Source organism: Aythya ferina, assembly GCF_964211825.1.
Source record: "Aythya ferina genome assembly, chromosome: 6".
NCBI classification, from domain to species: Eukaryota; Metazoa; Chordata; class Aves; order Anseriformes; family Anatidae; genus Aythya; species Aythya ferina.
The window spans coordinates 10,111,530-10,138,178 of NC_140303.1; the positions used below are offsets into that span (position 1 = coordinate 10,111,530).

The 26,649-nt window shown below is 49.2% G+C and overlaps 1 protein-coding gene across 6 annotated transcripts in view; it reads right to left on the bottom strand.

The window, feature by feature from the left end:
* Positions 1-26,649, bottom strand: part of ERBB4 (erb-b2 receptor tyrosine kinase 4) — a 590,714-nt gene that overhangs the window by 557,432 nt on the left and 6,633 nt on the right. For 4 of the 6 annotated variants that reach the window (XM_084524742.1, XM_084524740.1, XM_084524741.1 and 1 more), the window contains exon 1: positions 8,132-8,236. The exons of the other annotated variants lie outside the window; for them this stretch is intronic. In XM_084524742.1, coding sequence (XP_084380868.1) covers positions 8,132-8,222 — 91 coding nt within the window. In that variant the 5' untranslated portion in view covers positions 8,223-8,236. Of the gene's footprint in view, positions 1-8,131; positions 8,237-26,649 lie in introns of those variants that run through there. 6 annotated transcript variants of the gene reach the window in all.

The window sequence follows — 26,649 nt, forward strand, 5'->3', positions numbered from 1 at the left end:
ATGTCATCCACAACTCTCTATTTTACATGTCAGGCACAAGCTCTTTAAGATTAACTGTCAGAGGCCTCCTGTTTTGGCCAAATATCAATTTTCTGTGTGGATGATGCATTAAATTTAAGACGCTCATTGCTACTGCGGGCAAAGCAATATAGCAATTACTAGGCTATTTCTGGCTTACAAATCCATAAGTAATCATATCGTTGGAAACCCAAACTTGGTGGGAAAGAAATGAAGTAGAGCGTTAAAAACAAAGCCTAACACCGGCTCAGTAATTGCCAGCTCCCTCGGGATGCGTGGTGGTGAAAAGAAAAGCACCAGACCTGGTGTCACAGTCCTCAAGCCACACGTGTGTTTGCTGAAGCCTGAGAGGTTTAAAAAATAAAAAATAAAAATAAAAAGTGACTAATACTTTCTAGCCTGTATTTATGCCATCACACCTGTATTTAGGCTAGAGAGAAAATCGGTGGGACAGCAACAGGAGGAGATGTAACACAGCTGGCGGGGAAGGCAGAGATGGCCAGGGGATGGCTGCACATGGTTTGTACCCACCAGCCCAGGGTTGGGCTCACACCACCCGTGCTGGCACTTCTTTTTGCCATCCCACTCATTGCTGCTGCCCCTCCAAGCTTAGTATCCCAAGTGGTTTTTAGGACCACTGAGCTCAATGGCAGCAATGCAGACCACGAACTACGACCTCTCCAGGACAAAGTGTGCTGACCTTCGTGGTACTCCAGCACCGTTCTTTGGGAAACCCAGGCAGGTCTCTTCCAGCTACAGCCTGAAGATGTCATTTCTGAGTAAAGGCAGCATGCTTTAAAGCCACGCAGACGTTTGCAGAAGAAGGGCTTTCTTTGGAGGGCTTGCTCCTTTGTGCACCCTTCCCTGCTGCTTCAGTTCCTGCCTCTTCCATTTATTTCTCTTGCACCTCCGCGAGCCGCTAATGCCCTGTATTGCCTGGTGCCCTGACACATACACCCTGCTAACAGAAGGTTGCTGTGATCTGAGAAGTGAAATTGTTCCAGCACCTTGTGCTCTTGACTCCTGAAAATAAGCCTTATCTCACCGGGCATAGTAAGACTTGGAGCCTGTGCCACCTGATAAGTACGGGTCTTATTCCAGATATTCCTAGAAATGCAGGAGTGCTCGCGTTCATCCAAGTTCTCAGAGAATTTCAGCAGAAATGAGGTTAAGAAGACACAAGGTTCAGTGATGCTAGGTGTGATCTGTGAGAGGGAGATGGGATCCCACACCACCGCAGCACTTTGGCCCACACATCAGCACTGCAGGCAGCACACATCCATCCCTGCTCCCTGCCCAGCACCGCCCCAGCACTCTGACCCACCACCAAACACCATCACATGCCAGGAAACCCCGGCACCATCAAGGCTCAGGACCCACAAGGCGAACCCTTAAGCTGGCCCCAGCAGACCAAGCAAGCAGACCTACACCCAGCACACGCTACCCAATGCAAAAGTTCCCTGGTTGCAGGAAGGAGCCAAAAAATCAATGAGCCAAAAAGAAGCTCTTGCAAGTAGCAATGCCATGAATGTACCAGCAGCTGATGTCATTTTGTCACATCACTGCATCAGTCAGGCTAGACCCAAAACAACAAATGGGAACGAGCATTGCAGCAGTTCCCACATAGCCTTGGACAATGTGGACACAGGAAAAGCCCAGGGCAGACACGGGTAGGGCCAAAAAGCTTTTACTCAAAGGGACAGGACCAGGCTGGGATAGACAGGCCCTACAGAACCCACACACCACAGGACAGCCCCTGCTTGGAGAGGGTCACTAGTTATAATGCCTCCTCCCACCCCATTTCTGTGGGCCTTCGGCATAGCTGAGATGATTCAAGCTGACAACAGAAGTTTGGCAGGATCACTTTCCAGTACTAAAGGACACCCACCGGGTAATTGCTCTACTGTAGCACGAGGCATAACCCACGTATTTTAATGCCTTAACCACACATCGGGGCAGCAGGCAGACTACAGCTCTTAGGCTCCTAACAAACCCAGGTTTCCATCCCCAAAGTCACCAGCAATGCTTGCCAGACACTGGAAAGCCACGAGACAACCGGCCCCTGCATTAAATCCCATGAACGAGTTCAACACCGTGGGTTACAAGAACAGTAGTTCTTGGACTCTCCCCCTCCTGTTTCTTAAGCTACAGGAGCTTTGACTCCTCTTCGCTTTTATTCCCCTCTGGGAGGATGAGATTCACACAGCCCCGAGATTTTAGGATAAAATTAACACCAAGAAACTTGCAGCCAACAACGCTGCGTGAATTGATTTGTAAATCTTCCAAAACGAGATGGGAGGAAAAAAAAAACACACACCATATTCTCCTACTGTCCCCAATCCTTTGTTACTACAAGAACATAACCGCTCATAAGAGGCTATTTGAGAAGCTGCTATATCAAGGGCTCCAGCTGCACACCGAGACCCCTCAGGCAGCCAAAAAGACGCGGTACAGACCTGATTTCAACTCCTTTCTGGGGTGCTGGACCAAGGAACAGCAAACAAATCACCCCTGCCCTTCTCAGCAGCTCCCAAAAAGAAAAATCCCACCTGCACTGCATGCACCCCATTAACACCACAGCAGCTGCACCTTACAGCGCGGCGTAACGAGCTTTCACAGCAGCACTGGATGCACTGCTAGGAGCAAACCCAGCCCCTGACCTCAGGTGTGTCTGGCAGCGCCGGGACAATTAAAGTGCTGCAAAAGTTACAGCCACTCCTCGGACTTGAATAATGTCGTATTTTTCTAATATGACCTTCCCAGCAGAATATACAGCCCTGGATGATGACACCGGGGCTGCATGGCTGTGCGAGCTGGTCCTGGCTTTGGCCACATTACCCGGGAGCACCCAAACACGTGTGATTTTAAGGGCTGCTTTAAAATCTGTAAACCAAAGAGGTGGCCCCGTGCTGTGAAGCATGGAGAGAAACCCGCAGCGATGCGGGTGCGCCGGCACAAAGGACGGGCTCGAGGAACAGACAAAAGGAGAGATGTTGACTTTGGCTCCCCGTTGACTTTGAAATTTTTCGTTTTCTTGGAAAATTTCAGACCCCTGCTTGCCAAGCAGAAGCAGCCGCACACCACGTTGCTCGAGATTTGGTTTCTGCCGCTCGCGACGAGCTAATTCGGGCAGCAATCGCTGCGATACGTACAGACAGAGTAACACGGGTGGCTTTCAAATAAAGCAGCCACATACATTATTTTTGCCTCCTTCCTACACAATTCCATGGCTTTTTCCATACTCTCCCGTGCATACATCCTCTGAGCATTATTAATAGCTACCAAAGAATATTATCTGCCTACCAATCACTTCAGCTTCCTACTTAATGGCAAGCACATTTTTAGAGCATCAAATATATCAACGGGGACAATGGTTGCTAAATTTGAAGTCAACAACAACTGGAAAACGCTCGCTGCTTCACTGATATTTTTATGCGCTACAGAAATATCTCTTGAAATAAACGAGCCCCTTTTTTTGTTTTTTTTTTTTTTACCCTTTCAAAGAGGTAATAAAATAATGCTGAATTCTAAATACTGTCACATATCCTTAGCAAACAGAAATTCAAATTTAGATCTATACATTTTTGCTGCCAAAGGTAATGAGCAAAAATATCCACAGGGCAACTCTGCAGAGAGGATCAGGGATTTTGGAGTTGTAGCTGGATGGCGGCGGCAGCACAATGGATAAAGAGTCGCCAGCACATGGAAGCTCTTGGGAAAGGGGTTAAGGCAAAGAAACTCTCAGGAACGCTTACCCCTGCATCTCTCTCTGGCTGCTACACTAACCTTAAAGATTTCCGAAATACTCCATTAGTGTACTAACCATGCTCCATAAACTTTTACGCCCAAGACGTTCGATATTTCAGTGTAATTTAAATTAATGGAAATTGAACATTAGGATGGGTATCAAGTTAAGCATGATGATATTTTCTTCCTGTCCGTGTGCCAGAGCAGCTCCATCCTGAAGGTCCTGGGAAGACCAGATGGGAATGTGTGGGAACACCGCTTGGGAAGGAGCAGCGGGAGCCATGCCACGCTCCCGGTATCAGTGGGATGTGGGCAGGTCCTGAAGCTTTGCACCGTGCCCCAACCTTCAGGACCCTGTCCTGCAATGGGCAGCAAGGAAATCCCCTAAATGCCATTCTGCACGCGTACCCCATGGCCACACACCCCTACTTCTGGGAGAAAACTTCCCGAGCCAGTCCTCAGGACCCATGCACAGCCAGCTGGGTTTTGGGAGATGCCTACAGAAGGCACATCAGCATGCGACAAGAGCATGGGACACATTCCTGGTTTATTAGGAGAAATTTAAGGACGACCAAGTTATAAATGCCTGCTCGGGTACTGTACACCCAGCTGCACAGACATCAGGAGAAAGAGGAAACAAAATCGGTATGTTTTAGAAATCTCTGGCATTGACCTTAAAGAAAGCAGATACGGTGACTGAACGTTTTGTATAGCTCAGAGAACTGCATCTGCTGAAACTCAGGTGCTTGCTTTCCCGCTGTTTACTTCATTTGCCCATCCACTGCTCTGGCAGGAGCTAGATTCGATAGGCTTCAGAGATGGAAACAAAGAGCAGGTACCGCTGGAAAGCACAAACACACGTCGAAATCCTTACAGTTAGCACTTCCACTGTTGTATTTTTATTCTGGTTTTCTGACAGTGCCATTCGTACGTGCTCCTGTGGTTTGAATTACAGGCTTGGCTGCCCCAATGCCTGCCAGCGTGAGACCCCTGGTATCACCAACGCACACGTGAATGTTCATCTGCCCTGGACTCTGCATCCCACTTACGCAGTAGGGAGAGTTTTCCTGGCAGGCTGAGGGAAAAAAAAAAAAAAAAAAAAAAAAAAAGGAGATATATATATATATAGCAGCTGTTCAAAGACTTCAGGAGGCTTGGCATCTGCCCGTGTGCCCAGCAGAGGTGCCGAAACGAGACCGCTCGTTTATCACGTGGGCACGCAGGGAAGCTGCTACGGAGCACAGCCTATACGCAGCTCCTCCAAACCGAGGAGTTCCTGAACAAACATCACCTGAAGCTGCCGAAACGATGAATCTTCCTGGCAGAGCCCGGTCCTCCTGCGGGATAATTCGGCTGCGTGGGCACGCAAAGCCCAGCAGCAGCCTGCGCGTGTGTGCAGCAGGAGAAGCTTTGAGTCAACAAAAACAAGGGCCCGTCATATGTGCCAGGGGTGCAGCCTGGCAGGGCTCACCTCCCACAGAGAGGGCTCCTCGTGGTGCCACAGCACCTGCCTTTCCAGCAAAGGACCACTTCAAGCATTTAAAAAGGAAAAGGAGGAAGAAAAAGCTATACCCTCCTTTTGAGCAAGTGCATGCGTTTTTATTGCCCTTTCCTAGCTTGCCCCAGGAGTTATTACACCACTAAGAGCACGCACTTGATGTGAACTTGCCCGCCCTCAGCACCCAGACACCAGTCTGGTTCCGACTTACAGGGCAGTTCACGTCCCCTAGGATAAAACCCACAGTCCTCACAGCCACCTGAGCTCCCTTTCCCACGTACTCGAAGCACTGAGCAGTCTTTGAATTATCCTCCCAGCTCGGAGCTATGCTTTCCATGGGCGGTGGGGATGCAGCCCCAAGGGATACCCGGTTCCCTGAGCCCCCTACTCCATGCTGAGCCCCCCAGAGGGAATCTGGGGGGAATCAGGGCCCGGGAAATCCCATCTCCAACTCCAGGCTGCGTGTCCCGCTGCCGGGGAGCTCCTGGGGGCTGCTGCCACCTAGAGCTGCTCGCACGGCACGGCTGCGGGCACGCCGCCCCGCACACCCCACGGCACCCCACAGCACCCTACTACAAAGTTTGGCCACCCATACAAGCGGCTCTGTGTCACCAACAGTGACTTTTGGGGGAATTTTTCCATAAACTCATTGAACACATGCATGCTGCCAAACAGGTTGTGCTTTCTAGGCGCAACTGAGCTTGCTGTGGTTTGCTTAGATTTACTCAACTAAAAAATAATGGCAATTCTAGCATCCCCTAAAAACTAGAAGGGGAGCACTGCTTCTGAGCAGAGACAGGGCTTCTCCCTTTGCCAGCTGCTACTGCCAAGTCTCATTCCGCTCACTCGTAGGCATGTATTTCAGGTCCTTATTACTGTTTTCATGTTAATTACCAGCACGGCTCTTAGTGCCAGCATCCGTACACATATACATCAATTACCATCTCCTTAAAAAGAAAAGAAAAAAAAAGTCACGAGGAGGTCAGCGGGGCACTCTGCGGTGCCGGCGAGGCGGGCGCACGCGGGCAGGCTGCACGGCTGCCGGTTGTGTCCCCAGTCCCCGGGGATGCCCTGAACGGTGGGGCCGGACCCGATGTCCTGCGGTGAGCGGCACTGGGCGGCAGCACCCTCGGGGGACACCTGGGGATAGTGCCAGCTTGGCCTGGCCACCACGCAGGGACCCCACAGAGCGGGGACCCCCCAGCATGACGCAGGGTCCCCACAGCGTCCTGCGGGACGTCCCCTGTGCAGGGACCGAGGCAGCCGGCAGCAGCGTGGGGCTGGAGCTCCCGGTCAGCGCTTATCGTGCCTCCGCAAAGGCACTCGGAGCTCAGCCTAATTTTAACCTCCGGACAGACATCGCGGCGGACGGGGCGGGAGGGGTGCCAGGAGGGCGGCTGCACCTCGCCGAGGGCACACGCGAGGAGCAGCGGCTCCAAATTAAAGCCTGCACACGCACCAGCCCGAACGGGCTGAGGGGGGAGAGGAGGAAAAATAAATAAAATAAAATAAAATAGTGCGCTGCCAAAATATTTGAAGTACAATTAATTTCTCAGAGCAGTTGAATACTTCAAACGGCGCTAAGTTAATTTGGCTGTAATTATTTAACGACTCAACAGCCCCATATATCAGAAAAAGGAGTTAATTTATCAGCTATTTCCACGCAGAACAAAGACTCGCCAGCTTCCAGGTAACAGCCCAAGCTGTTTGGCTCACGTGACCCCGAGCTGTGCGCTGCAAACATTATATGCCCAAGCACGGAGAGAGCAGAAATTGGAAAAAAAACATGTATTCACGCCTTGGCCGACAGACTTGGGAGAAGGAAATGAAAAGTTTGGGTGAGAGCAGTGGTCCTCATCTCCCTCGATGCGCTGAGAACGCAGGCGGCAGCCAGAGCCCCATCCTCGGGCCCCCGAAAGCTGGTGGAGCCCAGATTTTTGGGGGGCTCCTAAACGCTCCCAGATTGAAGCTCACCTGTCCAGCCCACGCTGCTGTTTTGGCTAGCACCGAGCAGCATGAGCCAAGCCTTACAAGCCGCTGTCACCCCGAGCAGCAGCCCTGAGCCCCTTGCCGTGCCGAGGGTCACGCCAGCCCTGGCATCCCTGCGGACAGGGCGGCTTTTTGCGCGGCGCAGGGACCGGAGGCTGTGCCGTGACCGGGATCGGTGCGGCCGAGCTCGCCCGGCTCGATGCTGTCTGCCTTTGGTGGGGTGTAAATCCAGCAGGGCTCACTCGGAGCGGGAAGTCCTGGGAAAGGGGATGGGGAAAACGGGAGAGGAGCAAGGTAGCGGGTCAGGGGCTGAGGGAGGAAAGCCAGAGCGGGGCTCGGGGAAGCAGGCACGCAGCGCTCCTCCAGCTGGGGTTTCCCCGTTTAACACCGCGGGAAAAAAAAGAAAAAAAGAAAAGAAAAAAAAAAAAAAAAAGAGAAAAAGAGAAAGAGAAGAGGAAAGCAGCCTTCAGCCCCTGCCGATCTGAGGAATTGGGAAGCGATCGCGGGCAGGGAGGCGAGGGCCGGCCGCTTACATAAAGCCGAGCCCGGCGTGCGCCCTCAGCGCCCCGCGCCCGCCCGGCAGGCCGAAATTCCACAAAACCCCCGAAAAACAACCATAATTTCCCCCAGATCCCCCCCCCCCCAACCCCAACGACGGCCGGGACACCCCGCGGCACAGGGCGGACAGCGCGAACCGGGGGCCGAGCCGCGGGGTCCCCTCAGCGCGCTGCGCCCCCTCGGCTCGGGGCGAGCCCCCCCGGCCCTACAGCCCCCCGGAGCGGCACCCCACAGCCTGGCCGGGGGGGGCGGGGAGCCTGGCTGCGCCGCTAAGTTTGGGAGCTCCCCTCCAGCCCCCGCAAACAGCCCGCAAACACCCACCTGCCTGCGCCGCAGCCGCCCGCGGAGCCCCGGCGGCCGCCGCCAGCACGCAGCAGCTCCACCACAGCAGCCCCCCGGCCGCCGCCGGCATCGCGCCGCCGCCTCCTCCTCCTCCTCCTCCTCCTCCTCCTCCTTCCTCCTCCTCCTCCTCCTCCTCCTCCTCCTCCTCCTCCTTCAGCACCGCCTCAGCCTCAGCCTCGCCGCCATCCCCCGCGCAGCCTCCCCAAAAGTTGGCCCCGGCCCCTCCGCCGCCGCCGCCGCCGCCGCCGCCGCCCCCAGCGCCGCCCCTCCGCGGCCCGACGGGGCGGCCGCCGCTGCGGGACGCGCGGAGCGGAGCGCACCGAGAGCGCCGGCGGCAGCAGCAGCAGCAGCAGCAGGAGGAGGAGGAGGAGGAGGAGGACGGCGAGGAGGAGGAGGAAGGAGGAGGAGGAGGTAGAGAGGAGGAGGAGCGGTGGCGGCGGGACGGAGCTTTGGGGGGGGAGAGAGGGGGATCTGACATCCCCCCCCCCCCCCCTCCCCAAGCTGCCGGTGTGCAATAGGGGCGCCCCGGCTAAAAGGGCTGGGAGGCGGCTGCGGGGTGAGGGGGGACTCGCCCTGCACCTGCTGTGGTCCCAGAGCACGGGCAACCCCTGTGGAGATGCTCGGAGCCCCCCCACGCTCGCATCGGGCCCGCTGCCCGGCCAGTGTCCCCCAGGCATTGCTGCCACCGTCCCTGCGCGGCCTCGTCGCCAGCAAAACCCCGCAGCCATCCCCAGCGCTTTCCCCAACCTCGCAGCTGGAAAAAAAAACGAGCGGGACCCCGCCGAGGAGCGGCTGCGGGGTGCTGGCAGCCTCCAGCCCCCCAGCACTTGCAGCTCAACCACGGTTTGGGGCAGCGCAGCCCGGAGCCAGCCTCTTGCCCTAACCCCGCTCGCCCTGGGACGCATTGCTGGGGCTGCAAGGTGCAGCTCGCACACCGACGGCTCCTTCCAGACCGCCCCGGGTGCGTTAATGACCAATGCTCGCTATGCAAACCTTGGCATGCCGAGCAGTTTTTGCGCTGCCCATCCTGACCTCATGTTTATTTATTGCAGGAGCTCTTTCTCCGAACCTCGCCTGGGCTCCCTCACCATAAGCCTGTTAGCGGGGGGCTCCCGAAAGCAGCCGGCTGAGAAATTGCAGCTTTACGGCGCGGCTCCGTTTGGTGGCCGGGGTGTCCTTAAGCCCCAAATATGCTCTCGCCACAGGAGTTTTCTCCGTGTGATTTAATATTGAGCAACAGTGGCATCCGGTGGGCAGCGGGCTGCCTCCCGAGCAGCTGGCAGCAGCACGCTCCCTCTGGTTCGTCGCACGCTTTCTCTAGGTGCTTATTAAATACAAGTTCCACTTTTATCCCAATTTCAAGGTCTTTCTCACCCAAAAGCTCACACGCTCCTGCCTGTCTGAAACATCTCCCCCCGCTCCACATAATTCCCTTTTATTGCGCTCCTGTAGCTTTTGCTAATTGTTCATGGGATGACATTTTTTCCTAAAGTAATATTCTTGAGAGGTTAAATTAAAAAGGGGCCATAAATGATTTCAAAGACCAATGGTAATTAATAAAAATGAAGCCATAATTGGGCAAATAATTGGGCAATATCTTTAAATGTGTATGCCTAGGGTCCCGCTCCTAAATCCACATTTCATTTAGAGCAGCCTGGGATTTTTTTTTTCTCCCCTGAAGGAGGGCAGGACACAAAGAACTGGATGGGAAATAGTGTGGGCGGTGGGGAAACCTCCAAAAGTCCTGAGGGATTAGCGACGGGAGGGCAGGGAGCTTGCTGCTGCCCCCTTCCCGTGCTGAGGTTTGGGGGGGGCTGGTGGACACCTTGCTCCTGGAAGGCAGCACAGGGAGCCCACGGAGCACCACCTGAGCCCCGTGGCACCCCCAGGGAGCAGACGTTTAAGGGCAAGACGGCTACGCTGAAAAATAAAAATAGCAGCAATAAAAGTCTTTTGTGGCTCAGAGCATAAATCAGCCTTTTACTGCTTCCCCTTTTAGCGTGTTCAGCCACGGACATCTAGCTCAGGGGGGCTGCATCAGTTCGTCAGTACCTGTAAGAGGCCAGAGCACCGCATCCCCGGGTGCCACCCCATGAGGAGTCACTGCCCATGAGGAGGAGATTTACAGAAGGTGCCACGCTTTGGGAAGGAGAACACCGCAGAAAAGCACACACTTCCCAACCCCCTGGCTTTGCACGTGCCCGAAGTGGCGCAGAGACACATCCTTGAGCCTTGCGGAAGGCACGAGGTAGCAAAACAAACACGCTGCACTGGGCCATGAGTTTGAGAGCGCAGAGCAGCTCCTGGAGATGTTTTGTGGAGTACACCTGAGTGGTACTTGGGTCAGGGCATCATCTTCTGCTCACCACTTGTTGCAATGTCAAGCGGCACAAAGAGGGCCACGCTGGTGAAAAACAGCACCAGCTCCAGAGGAGGAGGCAGGGTTCCTCTCCGTCACGGGGCTGGAGGAGGACATGTAAGTCACAGCAGCAAATTGTTCAGCTGCAAGCATGGGAGAGAACTTGTGCCTTGCACAGCAGCATCCTGTGTCGTCTAACAAAGCAGGCGTGTGGCAGCTGTGGGACAGAAACGCTCCTTGTCAGCCTCCTTGAACGAGGAGGGCTCAGCACCAGGCAGCACATGTGGGGCGGTGTGGGGCTGAAAGCGGGCAGCCTGCTGCAGACTACCAGACCCCCTCGAAGGAATGCAAGGCAGTTAATTATTGAGGGGTTTTAATAAGTGCAGGCCTTGTCCTTCACACACCAGGAAGCAGGACAATAAATTCAGGACCTACGCGCACATACCCACATGAGCAGTGCCTTGAAGGCACATCGCCCTTGTGGATAACGGTGGCAAAAAAAAAAAAAACAAAAAACCAATAAAAACACAAAGTGGGAAGCGTGGCACCCCTCTCCTGGGGGAGGAAAGAAGCTCCCCCACTTGGCTGTTGTCCCCAGAGCCCACACGTGCGCCTCGAGGACCCACAAAGGGAGCAGTGTGGGGTCAGCTGTGCTCGCAGGGCTTCAGAGATGATCTCACACCCCAAGGGGATGAGCAATACAGTAGCTGGTCGTCCCCAAACAATAGCTGCAGAGAAGAGGGAGACGAAAGACTCCCCTAGAGCATGGGATGTATGCTGGGAACCTGAGACACGCCAGCCAGCTAGACCGTGGAAAAAATTATGCTAGTAGCATGAAATTTCAAAAGTAGTAGATAGCAAATACAACACGGGCTTAATAGCCATGTTTTCTGGAAGGACTCAGCTGAAGAAAGCATTTTAGGCCACGCTTGATTTTTAACGTTGTTTATATCACATTCACTGCAAGAGGATTCAAGTACACTCCCAGTTTTAAGGAGACCCAAAACAGGTCTACGAGGTCCTCTCTGAGTTAGGGCATCATGGTTTCTTTTTTTTTTTTTTTTTCCCTCCTGCATGTGTAAGTCAGCTTGGGAGCCTGCTTTTACCAGCGCCTCGCTCACACCTCACAGCTCCTCTCTGCTTCTCACCTCCATAAGAGATGCTGGCATTTTCTTATCCTTGTCCACATACAAAAAGTTGTGCTGGGGTTTTCCTCACACCAGGATCAAACGCAGCATCCTCTTATCTAGACCTCTCACGCATCCTCCTCTCCCACCCCTCCCTTGCCTGCTTCTTGAGCTTGATGGTGAGCCTGTGCTACTCACAGCCCTGCCAACTCCTTGCCCTTGCAGCCCAATGATTCCCTGCCATACTTCATGTCTTTTTCTTTTTTTTTTTTTTTTTAAAAAAAAAAAAAGGAAAGCATTTTTTGTTCTTCAGAGTGCAGTATAGGCAATACAGAGGTCACCTACTTGACAACAGCAGAGCTTCTCCTTGCTCACTAGTTGGTGGATTGTGCTTCAGTCCGGTCCCAACACATCACTTTTGAAGTGATACATCGCAAGCATGTCAACATACTAACAGCATCTGTATTTGCTCAGGGGGGCCTCAATTTTGCAAGGCAACCAAAGCCAACACAAGCTGCAAGTCAGCGCTTTGCAAGCCTGCTGCTCTCCACTGACAGGAGCAGGGCTGAGATTCCTCCTCTGGGGTCAAAGCACCCACTGTTCTCAGTGCATTCAGGGTTGCACCACGATCATATTAAAGGAGGGGATGACACCTAAAGGATACTCACCAATTCCCCAACGCACATTTGAAGCTCCCAGTCACTTATTTATGAAGCGTTCCGATGTTTTTTCCCCCTCATACAAAGTTTTCCTATGAAAAATTCATCTATACGGCACAGAACATGTCTATAAATAATAGACACTCCAGCTCACCTGCCTCTTTACATTTCTACGGGCAAGGTGAGCTCCACTTAGAGCACCGTAGAGGAAATTAACAACGGGGCATTATCAGCACAGGTTGCTGGTTGGGCACGATGTGCTGGGTGCTCACTGTCTCTATAGCAATCCCACAAAGAGGAGTTCTCCGTTGTGCTTGAGGACAAGGGTGCTGCCAGGACCTCGGCAGCTGTATTGGCTCAGCATACCTACAGATGTCATCCTTATCGTCAAAAACCAGCTGCCAAAATCACTTCTTTCAAGTCTGGCCATAAAGATGTCCAGGACAAGGCATTTGGTTGCTTCCAGGGGACCATTCCATTTGCTTATAGCAAGGCAATTTAATTGCAGCAAAGAAGAGCTACCTTGACCAGCCCCATCCTTCTGGGCTGTTGTTCCAAGCAGTCCTATCAAGTCCTAATTTTTCACGTCATGAAGCTGCTGAACACAATCAGCAGCAGTCCAACACCCAGCGGCGTCGCCAACCCCCCTGGGGAGGACCACAAAACGGGTTTATAGGTTTGCCATGGATGGTGCCATCAACATGGCTGGGCTGACTTACGCTGAGGCAAACGGGCAGCGAAGCCCGGCGGCAGCCTCGAGGTGCTGCTTAGCAGGCTGCTCACACGCGGGGTGCTTGCTCATGCAGAGCACCTCCACCAGCATCTTCCCGTCGCCCGAGCCCACCAGGAACCGCAGCACAAAGCCGAGGGGGATTTCGGCACGCCGCTGCCAAGGCCGTGGCAAAGCTTCCGCTGGCAGTCCAGGAGCAGGCACGAGGCCAGTGGGGCTCCTTGTCTGCAGGCAGCCGTGCAAATCCCCTCCCGAATTTCTTTAATTTCTTTTTTTTTCCTGGAATCCAGCCATTTGAGAGGTGAATGCTCTCTTCTTGCACTGCCTTTTTTTTTTTTTTTGAGGGCACTAGAAAAATAAAAGTTTTAGCAAACACTATGTACTACTTTTTATTATTATTATTTCACATCCTCTGCTGCTTGTCTGCTCATTTAGCAAGAAAAAAATAAAGAAGTGTGCTACTTCAGGCTATGCCAAAGGTCCCACCATCCTGACAACACCCAACAGAACAGACTTGGAACAAGCCATTACCAGAATTAGTCCTGCTGCAGTTTGGGCCTCATCCTGTGCAGAGATCCTGGCACATCCCTTAGAGAGATGCTGCCTTGTGCCTTATCCCTGACAAAGAGGAGAGGGAGGCGTACGACCACGGGTAATTCTGGCATCTTTTTTGCACTGATAAGGGTACCTGGTTGTTCTCAGAGGCGTTTTGTTTCTAGCAGGAACTTGTCAGCTACATTCTCATAAGGTAATGGATGGTCTGGTAACAAACCTTCCCGTGCTCACATGAAGAGGAACCCTGTCATTTAGCCTGTTTTTTTTTTTTTTTAAACAAAAAAAAAACTGCACACAACCTGAAAACAGCAAAGCCAGCTGTGTTCATATTGCATTGGCAATGGAAAGATGACGTTGGATTGACTGGTGGAGATGGTTTTCCAGCTCACATCAGCCCTGACTTACTGTAGCCCCACTGACATTGCCGCTAGCCACAGCCATGGACTCAGACCAAAGCAAATGAGCGATATCCTCCCCAGGACAATGAGGTGCTGCACATTTACCAACTATTTTATTATAATGCAGAGCCTATCACCTTTCTCCATGACTTTTCAGCTTAAAAATTTAACTCAAATTTAGTAACAGCAGTTTATTTCATCTCAACGGACAGACAACACGTGAGCCAGATTCCGAAGATTACACTTTTTCCTTTTTACAGCACAATTAGCAATGCCATCATTGGAAAATTGCCCAAGGTAAAAAACAACCAACCAAAAAAAAAACAAAAAACAAAAAAACAAAAAAAAAAACACACCCAGATTTAGAATAAAACTCCCAAACTTGTTATGTTTCAACTCACCAAACCCTCCAGCCCAAACAATGTGCTCCGTGCCACTTTTTGCCAGGCAATAAAAAGGAGTGTTAAAATACTTAATAAATCATCCAAGGCAGTTGTGTTGCAGGCTGCATCTTAGAGCAAAGCAAGACCTCTAAACCCGCCAGTACCACCCTCCTCATTTCCTAATCAGCCCACCTTAATCATGTAAGAAGCGACTCGAGCCCAGACCTTACCTAACTACCCATCACACAACCCATTCACTTACAGCGCAATTTCTTGGAGGTTTTCTCCTTTATCTTCTACCACAAACCAGGCTCTGAGACCCCGACCGCACCAGTTTGCCAAAACGCAGCACGTGCCCGAAGCTCGGAGACATTTTCCTCCTCCGTGGTGAAATCCTGCCACAAATGCATCCATCTCTGCAAGCTGGGAATTGCTCCGTGCTTCCCTCCTAAGGTTTAAATTAAGTCTTAATGAAGACTCAGAATTTAAGATTAAACGTTCAGCCCCTGGCTAATTATGTTTGTAAGGTTCAATTTGCTTGGCAAGCATCTGAGTTGGAAAAAAAAGTACAGCCCCAAAACATATTTACATGATTGGAAATACTGGGAATCCTCCCTTGAAGTGGCACAAGAAATCCACGCAGAGCTCTGGCATGCTTTTGGGCAGCCTCTCTTTATTTTCAAGAATTTCGTTTACTCCCTGCTCAGGTCTTTCATTGCAATTCCAGCCATTGGCTGGATCAAATTTTCGTTTTTATATTATTTCTTCCCCCTGTAGCAATGCCATGTAAACAGCCTGCTTATTTATGACTACAAACAAGATAGAAAAAAAACAGCAAATATCTTGCAGTATTAAAGAAAAATAGCAGTCGTTATTACCTCATACAATGCACATGATAAATTTGAATAATCTGAATTTTGATCGCAGTACTCTTTAAAATGAAGAGCTACAATTTCCCTTTTTTTTTTTTTTTTTTTTTAAATAATGCACAAAAATTCTAATAAACAATTTAGTCTGAGCCATGGGGAGAAATGAGTGGCTGTTAAGATGTAGTGACTTGCTGCATTATTGAGAATGACGGTGGCTGCAGCTACTTCGACTTGCCAATACATCTTTTTCCTTTTTTTTTTTTTTTTCTTTAAAAGTAACTGGGTCACTATAGAGCTTTTATCAAAAATGAAGTGTTTTTTCCCCCCCCAAAGAACAGAAATATTCCTGTGGTTTGGAGAAATACAACCAGAACAACGAGAGCTTCCACATAACTAGAGCCTACCACGTGTAGGTTTTACATATAAGAGTTGCAGAAGTCTCTCTGCCTGTCTGAATTCTTGTGACTTATCCGCTAGCAAGATTTTTTTCCCCTTCTGCGGATCTGCCGATCAATTTTTCTCCTTCATTATTAATAAAACTCACTCAGAAATGAAACATGAAGCTTGAAGCATCTCTGGGAACCTCTGCTGCCACTGTGTATAAAACAGATGTAAATTTAAAGGCTGTCTGCTGTGTGACATTAAGCAGATTACGCCTCCCACTACGCAGAAAAGCACCAGCATCAACATTACACCAACTTTTTCATAATTTTTAAAGAAATGCTAGCTGGATTTATTGAAGTATCTATGGTTAAACACCAGGGAAAAGCCTACCACGAAGTGTTTCCCTCTAACTGGTGGCACCTCTGTTTACACACACTCGGCGTCTCTCCGTGGGTATGCAAAAGCCTAACGGTGACAACCAATCTCCCATACCACTCCTGACAACACATGATGTTTTAAATCAGTGAATGATTAGCTGCGGGATGCAAAAGGAGGTTTTGTGGTTTGTTGTTGCCTGACAAGCAGGTGAGAAATCTTGCTCTCCAAACACAGTTGTCTCTGTTGATAGAGGGATGCATTACGGAAAGGCATTAGCCACTGTAAATCCTTCCATACCCAACAAAGATGGATTTCAATAAAAGTCAGGAACCATTAAACTCACCCATCCTCTCTGCACAGGCTCAAGCTTTAAGATGAATGCTATGTGTTTCTGATACCACCTTGTTTCTTTCAACTGCCCTGCCAATACTGCCCAGGGCTGAACCCCACTCTCACTGCAATGCTGGTTTGGCATCTCTGAAGACCAGATATTACCTTCATTTTATTTTGAGGTAGGTGTTTTGTTTCGTTTGTTGTTTTTTTTTGACAAAACAATTGTACCACAAACAAGCAGATCACTTTCTTCTGAAAGATTTACTAGACTTAAAAATGAAGACAACCAAGCTTTCCTTCCCCCTCTGCATCAGAGTCCAGGTAGAACAACCCATACCTGCCAGCAAAGGGGGCTGCTGTATAACTTGGTGCTGGAAGGGGCTTCCTTCAGAGCTGCTTCTGGTCTTTATGAGGCTTCACATCCTTTTTCTTGTGAGCCCTCAGTGCTGAGCTCTCTTGTGGGAGCAAGGCTGGGGTAGGCACCAAGGGCTGGATGCGGCCCCAGCCTTCCAGAGCACCCTCTCTGCAGTGGGTTAATCTACTCAAAAACAAGATTTCAGCCCCAAAACAGCCCTTATCCTCTCCAAACTTTAACCTAAGAAAATTCAAGGCGGGAGGGAAGTCATTTTGCTTTGGTCATTCACTTCATCAGACAACCATTGCAGAAAGGTACAATTAGATGAGAAGCACCTTTAGACCCTCTCTTCAGTTCTGGGGCTGTTTAATCCTTCTTTTTTTCTGACATATTAAAGAAACCCTCTACAACACAGACGGCTGCAGGGAAAGATGAGATTGGTTTGAATATTAAGGTCCCCACGTAGCATTATGGGAACATGGGGAGATGGTCAGACCATCCACCTTGGTGAGACCTGCTCTTCCACCTTCCTGGCAGACACCTCTCCAGCTGCTGCAAGGCACAGCAAAACTTGAGCTTTCCCTCTCACTCTTAATATTCTTGTCATACAGAGTAGAAATCTAAAATGAGCAGGTGGCTTTGCTACAATAGTGCAAGAGAAATCATCAGCTCCTCATTGTTCGACCTTGTGAAAGAAGGGTGAAGTACCTGAGCTCCTGTTTCCCTGACTTGAGATGTCATTTGTACCGAGAAGTAAATTTTTGTGAAAGAAAGGTAATTATCTGCGAGTGCTACGGAGCGGCGTGGAGACATCTGTCCTGCAATGTCAGATAAAGGTGAAGGCAGCCAGCTACCGCGTGTGGTCAGGTCCCGTATTTCACAGCTACTGCAAGTTTGGGGTTCCAGTTAATTAAAGGGAGGGCGGGAAGAGCAGATCACCATCACTTGGGTTTGAAAAGCCAGGCAAAGCACAGCCTCCCCGCAGCTCTCACAGGTTCTGCCCCGGCACACAAACATCCCCGCACGGCAAAACGCAGCCAAAGCCCTGGTGGAGGCTCCGGGGGTGCCGAGCCTGGGGGATTTTGCAGGTGCTTCCCCCCCTCCTCCGCAGCTTCCTCCTCCTGCAATACAACACTGCCCTCTCACGGCTCCTCTGCTGCCAAAGCTTCACATGCACGGGGGCACACGTGCAAGCCCGACCCCAAAACCCGGGGTAAACCCCCCATTGCTCTGGCATTGCAGAGGGAGGCTCCTTTTTTCCACCCCACTTTGCGTGGGGGGCAAGCACACCACGGGCATTCGTGCTCTGATTTGGCATCCAGCTGCTCCCTGGAGCAAAGGCAGGGTAGGGGGGAGTGCAATTCCTTCATTTCTTTCTTAATTTACCTAAAAAATTCTCCTTGGTAGCAACGAGCCAGCACTAAGCCCGGGTCAGCAGGGATGTGTGTCTGGAGCAGGTGTCTGCTGCTGGTGGGTGCTGGCTGTGAAGGAAATGAACTAAAAAAAACAACCTGAACACCTCAGACACTTTCACCAAAGCAAAGGTGCAAGATACTATTTAAAATTGACCCTAGCAGATGACAGACGTGGTCACTGTCCCCTCCACAATGGCTCCAGCTGGATCATGCTCGAGCCATGGTGCTGGTGGAGCATCACCCACGAGCTGAGAACCAGCACCCACCTGAACGAACAACTCAGAGGGGGCTGGTAAGAGTAGGATCTCCCGGATTCATTCCTGATTAAAAACAAAACACGAGCAAAGAAGTCATGGGACAGCCTGTTCAGTTCTAGCTGTAACCCACGACCACGCAACATGCTGGCAATGGAAGTAAAATGGATTGTGAGCTGAAGGGTGTATGATAAATAGGCTGTCACTCAGTATTTACTTCACAAATAAGTCACCAATGCAAGCTAATGACGTTGCCTCAAGCCAAGTGGCTTGAAAGCATTTTCCAAAGGCAACCAATCTTGAAAGACTGAAAAAAAAGAAAGCTGGTGGGAGAATTCTCCAAACAGGCAGACAGCACCTCTATGTAACCAAACCGAGCAGAATTGGGGCATTTGGCAATCAATTTCACAATTACATTTCCATTTAGTACACGGGCAATCCTCTTTCTACCTCCCTTTGTGATGGATAAGGATGGAAGAGCTCCTGGAGGTCGCATCTGGGGGGTTCAGACCATTTGCACCCCATGGGGCGCAGCCAAACCGCTGCAGTCCCACCCCACAGCCACCAAGTCCTCCCACTCCTTTTTTCCAATAAAACTTCTTCTGCAGGTGTAATTATTCAGTGGCTGGGTTTAGCCCAATGCTCTGGAGGATGAAGGTAAGGTAATTGGCTGTATTCATCATTGTGTTTCTTCTGCAGCTCTCCGGGTTTATAAATACGTGATAAAATATTACTGCAAGAGACCAATATTTAGCAAGGTGTCAGGCAAAGCAGGGAGACTTCTGAATGTGCAAGGATGCTGCTCCGGGAAGGCTGGGGAGCCCTGAGGTATTAAATAACCTTTTAGCATCAGGAATGGAGATTTGAAGAACAGATCCAAAGGGAAAAGATGGGAATTTTGTCTCCTGCAGCCCTCTCAAGCAACCCCCCCTCATGCTGCCACCCCATCAGTCACGCTGCCCGTCCGGGCGCTGCCCCCAGCCATTCCTCAGCCTAAATCTGGCTGCCTGGCCCCACTGCTCGCCTTCTGTGTTTGACATTGCTGTTCTCCTCCCACACAAACGGGGCCAGGTGACTTTCCTGACATCTCGCAGCTCTCAGATTAATTACACGGTGACGAGGGCAACGTCCCCACCAGGGCGCGTGGGACACGGCGCTGGTGCCGAGCTCCACGAGGAGCAGCAGAACAAATGTCACCACAGGGCCACGGGGCTGCCATGAAAGTCAAGCGTGCGTGGGGTTAGGGAAAAGAGGACACGTGCAATATAGGTATTCATGGTACGCCTGCTCTCCCATTTACACAGGAGGTGTTCAATTGGATCTAATGAAAAAACATTTTTGCTGCTTTTGGAGAAAGCCACAGGTCTCTGGAACAGGGAAATATTTGGTGTAAATGTTAGCACAGGACTTCTCAGCCAGCAAGAGAAATCTGCTGTACCGCTGGGAGACTCCCTGCAGGGAAAGTAAGGTTTAGAACTAACTTAGAAATGCAAAACCAGATTAAAGAGATGACAACATCCAATTCCTGCTTTTAATGTAGGTAGCTCTTCAGCTTACATTCATTGCCTACTCTTTGTAAAGTTCTTTGCATTTACAGTGTCATATTTTCCCCATAGCTCTGTTCACAATCAATAAAAGCTGGGGGGACTTTTCTAAAACAAGAGATACCAGACCACGCTACCCAACTGAAACCAATGAGGTGCAATGCTTCAAGGTTTCCTCCACGGCTTCTCTTCTGGCAGACAAATCTCAGCCTCAGCTAACCCAGAAAAAAAAGGTCAGCCAAGCCATCAAACATTTCAAAGCACAATTAAGACCCTAAATGAGAGGAGTTAAAGTTTAATGCTGGAACTTCACTGCCGGTTGATGCTCACCAATTACAAGGGTCACTTGAAATACGATCGGCAGAGCCGCCGTGTGTCAGAAACCAGCCTCTGCTGATGGGAGTTAGGAAATGTTCTGGCGAGGCAAACAACCTTGCTCTAATAATATGAATACTGCCATAAAAAGAAAAAAAAAAAAAAAAGAAAGCCTGTTTCTGACAGCTGAGAGCTGCTTTGGGTCTGAAGAACTTGAATTTGATGCATTTTGAAACCCTTGAAGTAATTCAGCTCCCATATGGGTGTGGTTATCACAAAGAAGCCAGAAATTAACTCTCCATCCCACGAATATAACATTAGAGGGTAAATCTAAGACAGTGGGAATAACCCACAGAATAGTCTAATTCAAAAATATAATGCCATTCCTTTTTAATAATGCTGTAATTTTATATTGATCATCCTATTTCCCAACCCCATGAATTCTTCACTGTAATATCCTATACTTAATATTAAAACTAAAAGCACAAAGTCAAAACTAAATCAAAGAAAGTTCAAGAACAGCATTTCAACAGCAAAATGAACAGATAAGAAAATGAAGAGTGTCAAACATGCAATCTCCTCCAGCCTGTATGTTATTTAGTCTGACACACTCTTGTGTTGTATTTTATTTGAACAAATACCATTGTTTCCAACAGCAAAACAAAGCTCCTCACTGCCATCCCACCCATGCCCAATGAGAGCATTTTTTTCAGAGGGAAGACACTGAAACACTGTAGGAACAACATGGGTTTCAGAACAGCGCCATCATTACCAGCAAAACAGGAAGGAGTTTGGACCTAACATCTCCAGTACTCCTCCTGCCAAGTCACCGCAGCAGGGACTGTCTTCCATTAAAAACCAGGGGGTTGCCAGGAGCTGGTTTTCCCCAGACCAGCCAAGGAAAGTATTTTAGGATTAAACCAGGCTTGCTCAGACTCTAGCTCCATTTCCCTAAGTCACACAAGTCAAGGGAGTGAGATAAGGAGTTGCCCTCTTCATGCACCAAAAATAAGTAGCCGACTGGTTTTGGCAGCTGAAGACCAGCAGCTTCCTGAAAACATGCCAAGAGATAAACAGTGGCTATGCAGTGGCTTTTGCTGTACCACCACCTACCTCACACACCAGGAGTCGCCAGATCAAATCTAGATATGTGTTTCTGGAGGGGTCAACCCTGATGCTGAGGGACACCCATAAACGCTGCTTATTCCCAACGTTTTTTCCTCAAGAATGACTTCCCATGGGACATAACTTCATGGGAATAAGGTCTGAAGGGATTCCTTATAGTTACTAATAAAATCCTATTCAGAGAAGTTTGGACACCTGCTTACGGCCCCACAACACTCAAAAGCCTCTGTGGTCCAGTGGAAGATACTAGGAGAAGGAGAAAGCAAGAAAGTCTCAATTGACTTTGGTCACTTTTAGCTGCTGTCAGACATCTGCTGTAATAGGGCAATATCTGCCACTGGGCACAGCCCTGTGGTGCATCAGATGCTACAGAGCCCCATGAGGGTGAGAGGCTGTTGCAGTGCTCTCCCTCTTCTGCTTCCTCTCCAGTCTTCGCAGGTTTTCGGTGGGAGGGAAGATGAGGAAGGGTGGAGAGAAAACAGCAAAGGGAGACTTGAAATCAGTGACTATCAGCCCCACGACTGAAGGGCAAACCCAACTTCAGGCTCTTCTCCTGTCCAAAGGAGCATTGCTGGGGCCCACACCAACTCAATTTTCTTCTCAATGACGCATCAGACAGCATTTTATACCACACCTGCTTGAGATGCTATTAAAAAAAAAAAATCAACAACAGCAAAAAGAATCAAAAGCAAATCTGAGCTTTACTGGCACCATTTCAGCTGACAGAGAATGAGCAAAACACCGTTGAAGACAATCATGTTTGGCTCCTTTTCTGCCGAGACAAAAAATCATGCTTAATTACTTCATGTTCCGAGACACATTGCAAAAAAAAAAGTCCTTACCTCAAATGCCACCTTGATACATTAGCTATCTACTTCCATTATATTCATCTTCATTTCTGGTGTATAATCTAAGTCATAACATAAAGGTTTCTCTGTGGTAGTAAGAGGTGACATTATAAGACATTACACCGCAGTTTATAATGCCAGTGGAATAATTTTGCATCAAGGGTTACAACAAAATTCTTGAAAGAGAAAGATGTTATGAGAAGTAATTACTTCCCCCCTCCACTAGCTATTAAACTTTAATAACTCAGCTATGATTTCAGGTTTCTTAGAAGACAGGTTTGCATAGAAAGTTTCCATAATTTATATTTTAGTGGCCAGAACAAGAATACCCAGCAAATATTCCCTATTTCATTTATGCAACAAGTAATAGTTGCAAACGAATCCAAAGGGGGTTGTTCATGGCAGACCAAAAGAAGGCCTTTTTCCTGAGCTTCGGTCCCAGATACCAAATCTCAGGTGATGGGCAGCTTATGTGTCAGCTAATCCCATAAATATAGTTATTTAGACTGGAAACTGCAAGTGACAGATGACTGCAGATGCACGAAGAGAAATCTAGGATGTACTTAATGGATTATATGAAAACCAGTGACAAACACTGTAATTATTCCAGGCAGTTGCACTGGCTCCTAAGTTGATTTAAAGACTGAGCCACCTCCCCTGAAGAAATATGTATAGCTAACTATGGGTATATAGACTTATGAAAATAATCCACTAAATTTGGCTCCCTGCCCATGCTACAGCCTCATCTTGCTGCTTCTGACAGCTCAACAGCACAGCACAGTGTAAGTAAGGTGAGAGACATCTGTAATGTAGTGTCTGGGAGGTCTGGTGAGCCTTTTTGGGGGACAAAAAGGAGTTTGGCTTCATTCACCATCATACCAGAAACACCACAGTCGTCCGTAGGAATAACACCCGAGCTAACATTCTCCTGGCTCAGGCATAGCCACCCGCTCAGGAGCCTGCATCCTCTCCCGGGTGAGAAGCACTGGTGCAGGAGGGGACACAAAGCTGGTGGCAGTTCTGAAAGAATCGTGCAGAAACAGCAAGGACTGGCAAAAGTCAACTAAACTTGTGCTGAGAATACATGGTATTGAAGTTCTAAGAGTAGGAACCCTGTAATTTCCTACTCACATCACAACCAGCCCTTTTAAGACCAACTTCAGATGGTTTCTGTACATGGAAGTACTTGATATTTTTTTCCTGCCTCACTCAGCATTTGCAATGTAAGCTGTAGTAAAATATTTAAGATGTATTATCAGCATGAATGTGAATTTCAAATTATGGTTTACGATCTGGGGTCTTTTGCAGGGGAAGAAGTGTTTTTATATGGTTCATTCACTACAACTCAACCTACAGGAAACAGCACTGCAAACCCCTGCTTTTCTCTCCCATGCTGGACTGAGCTGTGTGTACCTGCACCGTCATCCTTGCAGAAGGACCAAAATTCTCATTAAGGATAAAAACAGGGGCACAAAGGGGAAGGGGTACCAAAGCGAAGCAGAGATTTCTTCTGCCATTTTAACGTTACCCTTAAAAGATGCTGTATTAAAGAAAAAAGTTAAATTTAAAATATTGGTTAAAACGTAGTCAGCAGGTTCAGGGAGATACCTGTGCACAGACTGCTCTCCAAGCAAGCCCAATGCCCCAAACGAAACCAAGAACAGCTCATGGTGCCTGAGTCTCTGATAAGTTGAACTGGTTTCTGCAGGGGAAAGCACATGGGGAGGAGGAACTGGCTCTCCAGAAACAGGCAAACTTGTACCCACCTTAAAGGGAGGACTTGAGACCCTTCCTGTGAACTCCCTCCTACTATTAAGCTGTCTCAACAGGACCCTTCCGTTCAGATAAATAAACCAGAAAAAGCTAGAGCAAAGCAAAAGAAACACAAGAAAAAGGCAAGGCATTTTAAATGACACACTTAACAAGTATAACACTTTTAGCAGACTTTACACAGGCTTTTTTGTAGCAGGAGAAATTACCAAATCTAGGAGCATAGCTGTAGTTAAGGATGATTTCTTTTTTTTGATGGGCAGTGTAAGGAATGCAGCTGAGAGGAGGAGCGCTGCTCGCAGGGCTGTTAGATCCTGAAAGCCTTGGTCCCTGGCACTGCTGGAGAGATTCTTTGGAAGGGTTTGCTGGAAGGCACCATTAGGGCAGATTAGCAGGAACAGAAGAAAAAAGCGATTCCAAAGACTCATGTAATAGTAAAGGCATAAATTATTACGATTTTAGTAATGACTGACAACTCTCTTGCTAATAGGAGCCCATCAGCTGGTAACAACTGAGAGGGGAAACCCGGTGAGACCTCCTAAGGAGCATTAGGAAATGCACACACGGATGAACAAGCACACATTCACAGTTACTAGGAAGAGACAGAAAGGAGAAGACCATCTGAAGAAAACTTGTTAGGCTATTTATCTAGTAAAAAGGATGAGGTAAAATCAGGTCCCTTTAAGGAACTGTGTCTACCAGCTGATGTTTGGCTCAGCTTCTCCTTCTGTCTGCTGTAGAAAGTGAAGATTAGCAGTGGCACAAGAGCAAGTTCACATACACAGCCACAAATATGTTAATCCCGAACTTAGAAACAGATTAGAGAGCCATGAGAAGCATCTATTTATGGAGCAGCCCTCTAAGAGGAATAACACAGGACAGAGGAGAGCCACTTCTTATATGGAGCTGGACGTAGCCCCACGAGGAAGCGCTTGCTGGAGACTGACTGCCAGGTCCTAAGCTCTGGGAGATGAAAAATACCTCTTCATATATATACATAAACAAGGGGGAGCACTCCCCCTGCCATGACATCCCTTTTCTCTCCAAATACCAACCTGCAGGTGAAATCCCACTCAAACCTCCCTCTGCCTACACCAGCCCCAGGCCTTCCAGAGCTGCCCTCCTCCTGGGACCCAGCACACAACGTGAGCAGGTCAGAGAGACCCGGCCAGCTTTACCTCCTGCACTGAGGGACTGGCAGACAGGAAGAAGGCTGCAGAACTGGAGAAAGTTTGTCCTTTGTTGGACACCAGCTACTTCCAGCTGGAAGTGACTCCAGCCAGCCCCAGTTTTTGAGCTGATGCAATGCTTCCGTCTGGATATCAAGGCCCAGCACTGTGTGTTCTTAATGATACGCTGCTTAGGATGCTGTGTCTCAGGCTCACCTTCCTCCTATGTGCTGGCTTCCCCAAAGCAGCCACAGGGATTTTACTTCAAATATTACAATGTTTCAGGAAAAGCCTCTGACACATGGGGTCACCAGCACCCAAGCCACCGTACAGTGAGGCATTGTCTCAAAGGGGTCTGCAAACACGGGGCTGAAACCGAAGCGAGACATTTTGGTTGCCTTAAAATAAAAGTTCAAGTAGGAACATTAACAGAGCCACCATTGCTTTAAAAATAAAAAAAGCAAAACCCCCTTTTTCCATTATGTTCACCACTGCAATGGGTGATGACAGACACCACCAGGTCAGTAACCATAAGGACTTGCCCACGGTTAGGTGAAGGGCATTGCTGACCCCTCAAAGTCACTCCTCCCTGCACCAGGCAAGGATTTCCCAGCTCTCAGACCTAGACCTGAAGGTTTATTTTCTAACTACAGCCATTTTTTGGTTAAGCACCTCAGCACTTATTAGCCTCAGCAGATTTGATGAGCAACCTGACCTGCAACTCCCTTGCATCTGGCTCAATTTCATCATCCTGAGCACTGTCCCTCCTTCCTCTTTATATCCCATGTTTAGACGTGCTATATTTCAGTTTTTTAACACAAGGAATCTGAGAGCACTGCAACAGATGCCACATAGGTTTGGCTTTCCTGTTTGAACACCCCATCTCTGGGATCGCAGAGCAACCAGCTCCCAGCAGGCAGAGACCTTCCCTTCCCCTTTCACCCCTCCTCTGCCAGCCACCCTCCAGCTGCACTTTTATCCCACGGAGTGCACAAACCAACCCCTTCTTTGGCTGATCCAGGGCCAGCCCATAGTCATATATCCATAATACGCTGTCCAGTCCGGAATATTGTTGGACAGCCAACCCTGTCTGTGATGGGAGGAACAGGACTGGAGTCTCTGTGCATGTTTGGATGCTTTGTTTTAGGCACTAGATGTCAGTGTTTTACCTACACTTATAGAAATTTCCAGTCAGAGTGGAAGGAGGATCACTAGTAAATAAACCTATGCATAAAAATCTAAGTGTCTTTTGTACCAAGGCCCCATCGCAACTGCAACAAACCCACCTTCCCTTCCAGAACTGAACAGTACTTCTCCCCACCCCAAATTTGCTTATGCATGTAAATAGTAGTTTAAAGCAAAGTAGCTGAGCCAAACAAATGCACGACCCCAAAGGTGTCTTAATTCTACTTCAGAGAGTACCTGCCAATACTATCTAGATCTAAAAAAAAAAGCATGTATTTGCTAAGAAATGCTTAACAGATCTAGCCAAATATTTTAATATAAGGAACGTAACATAAATTAAAA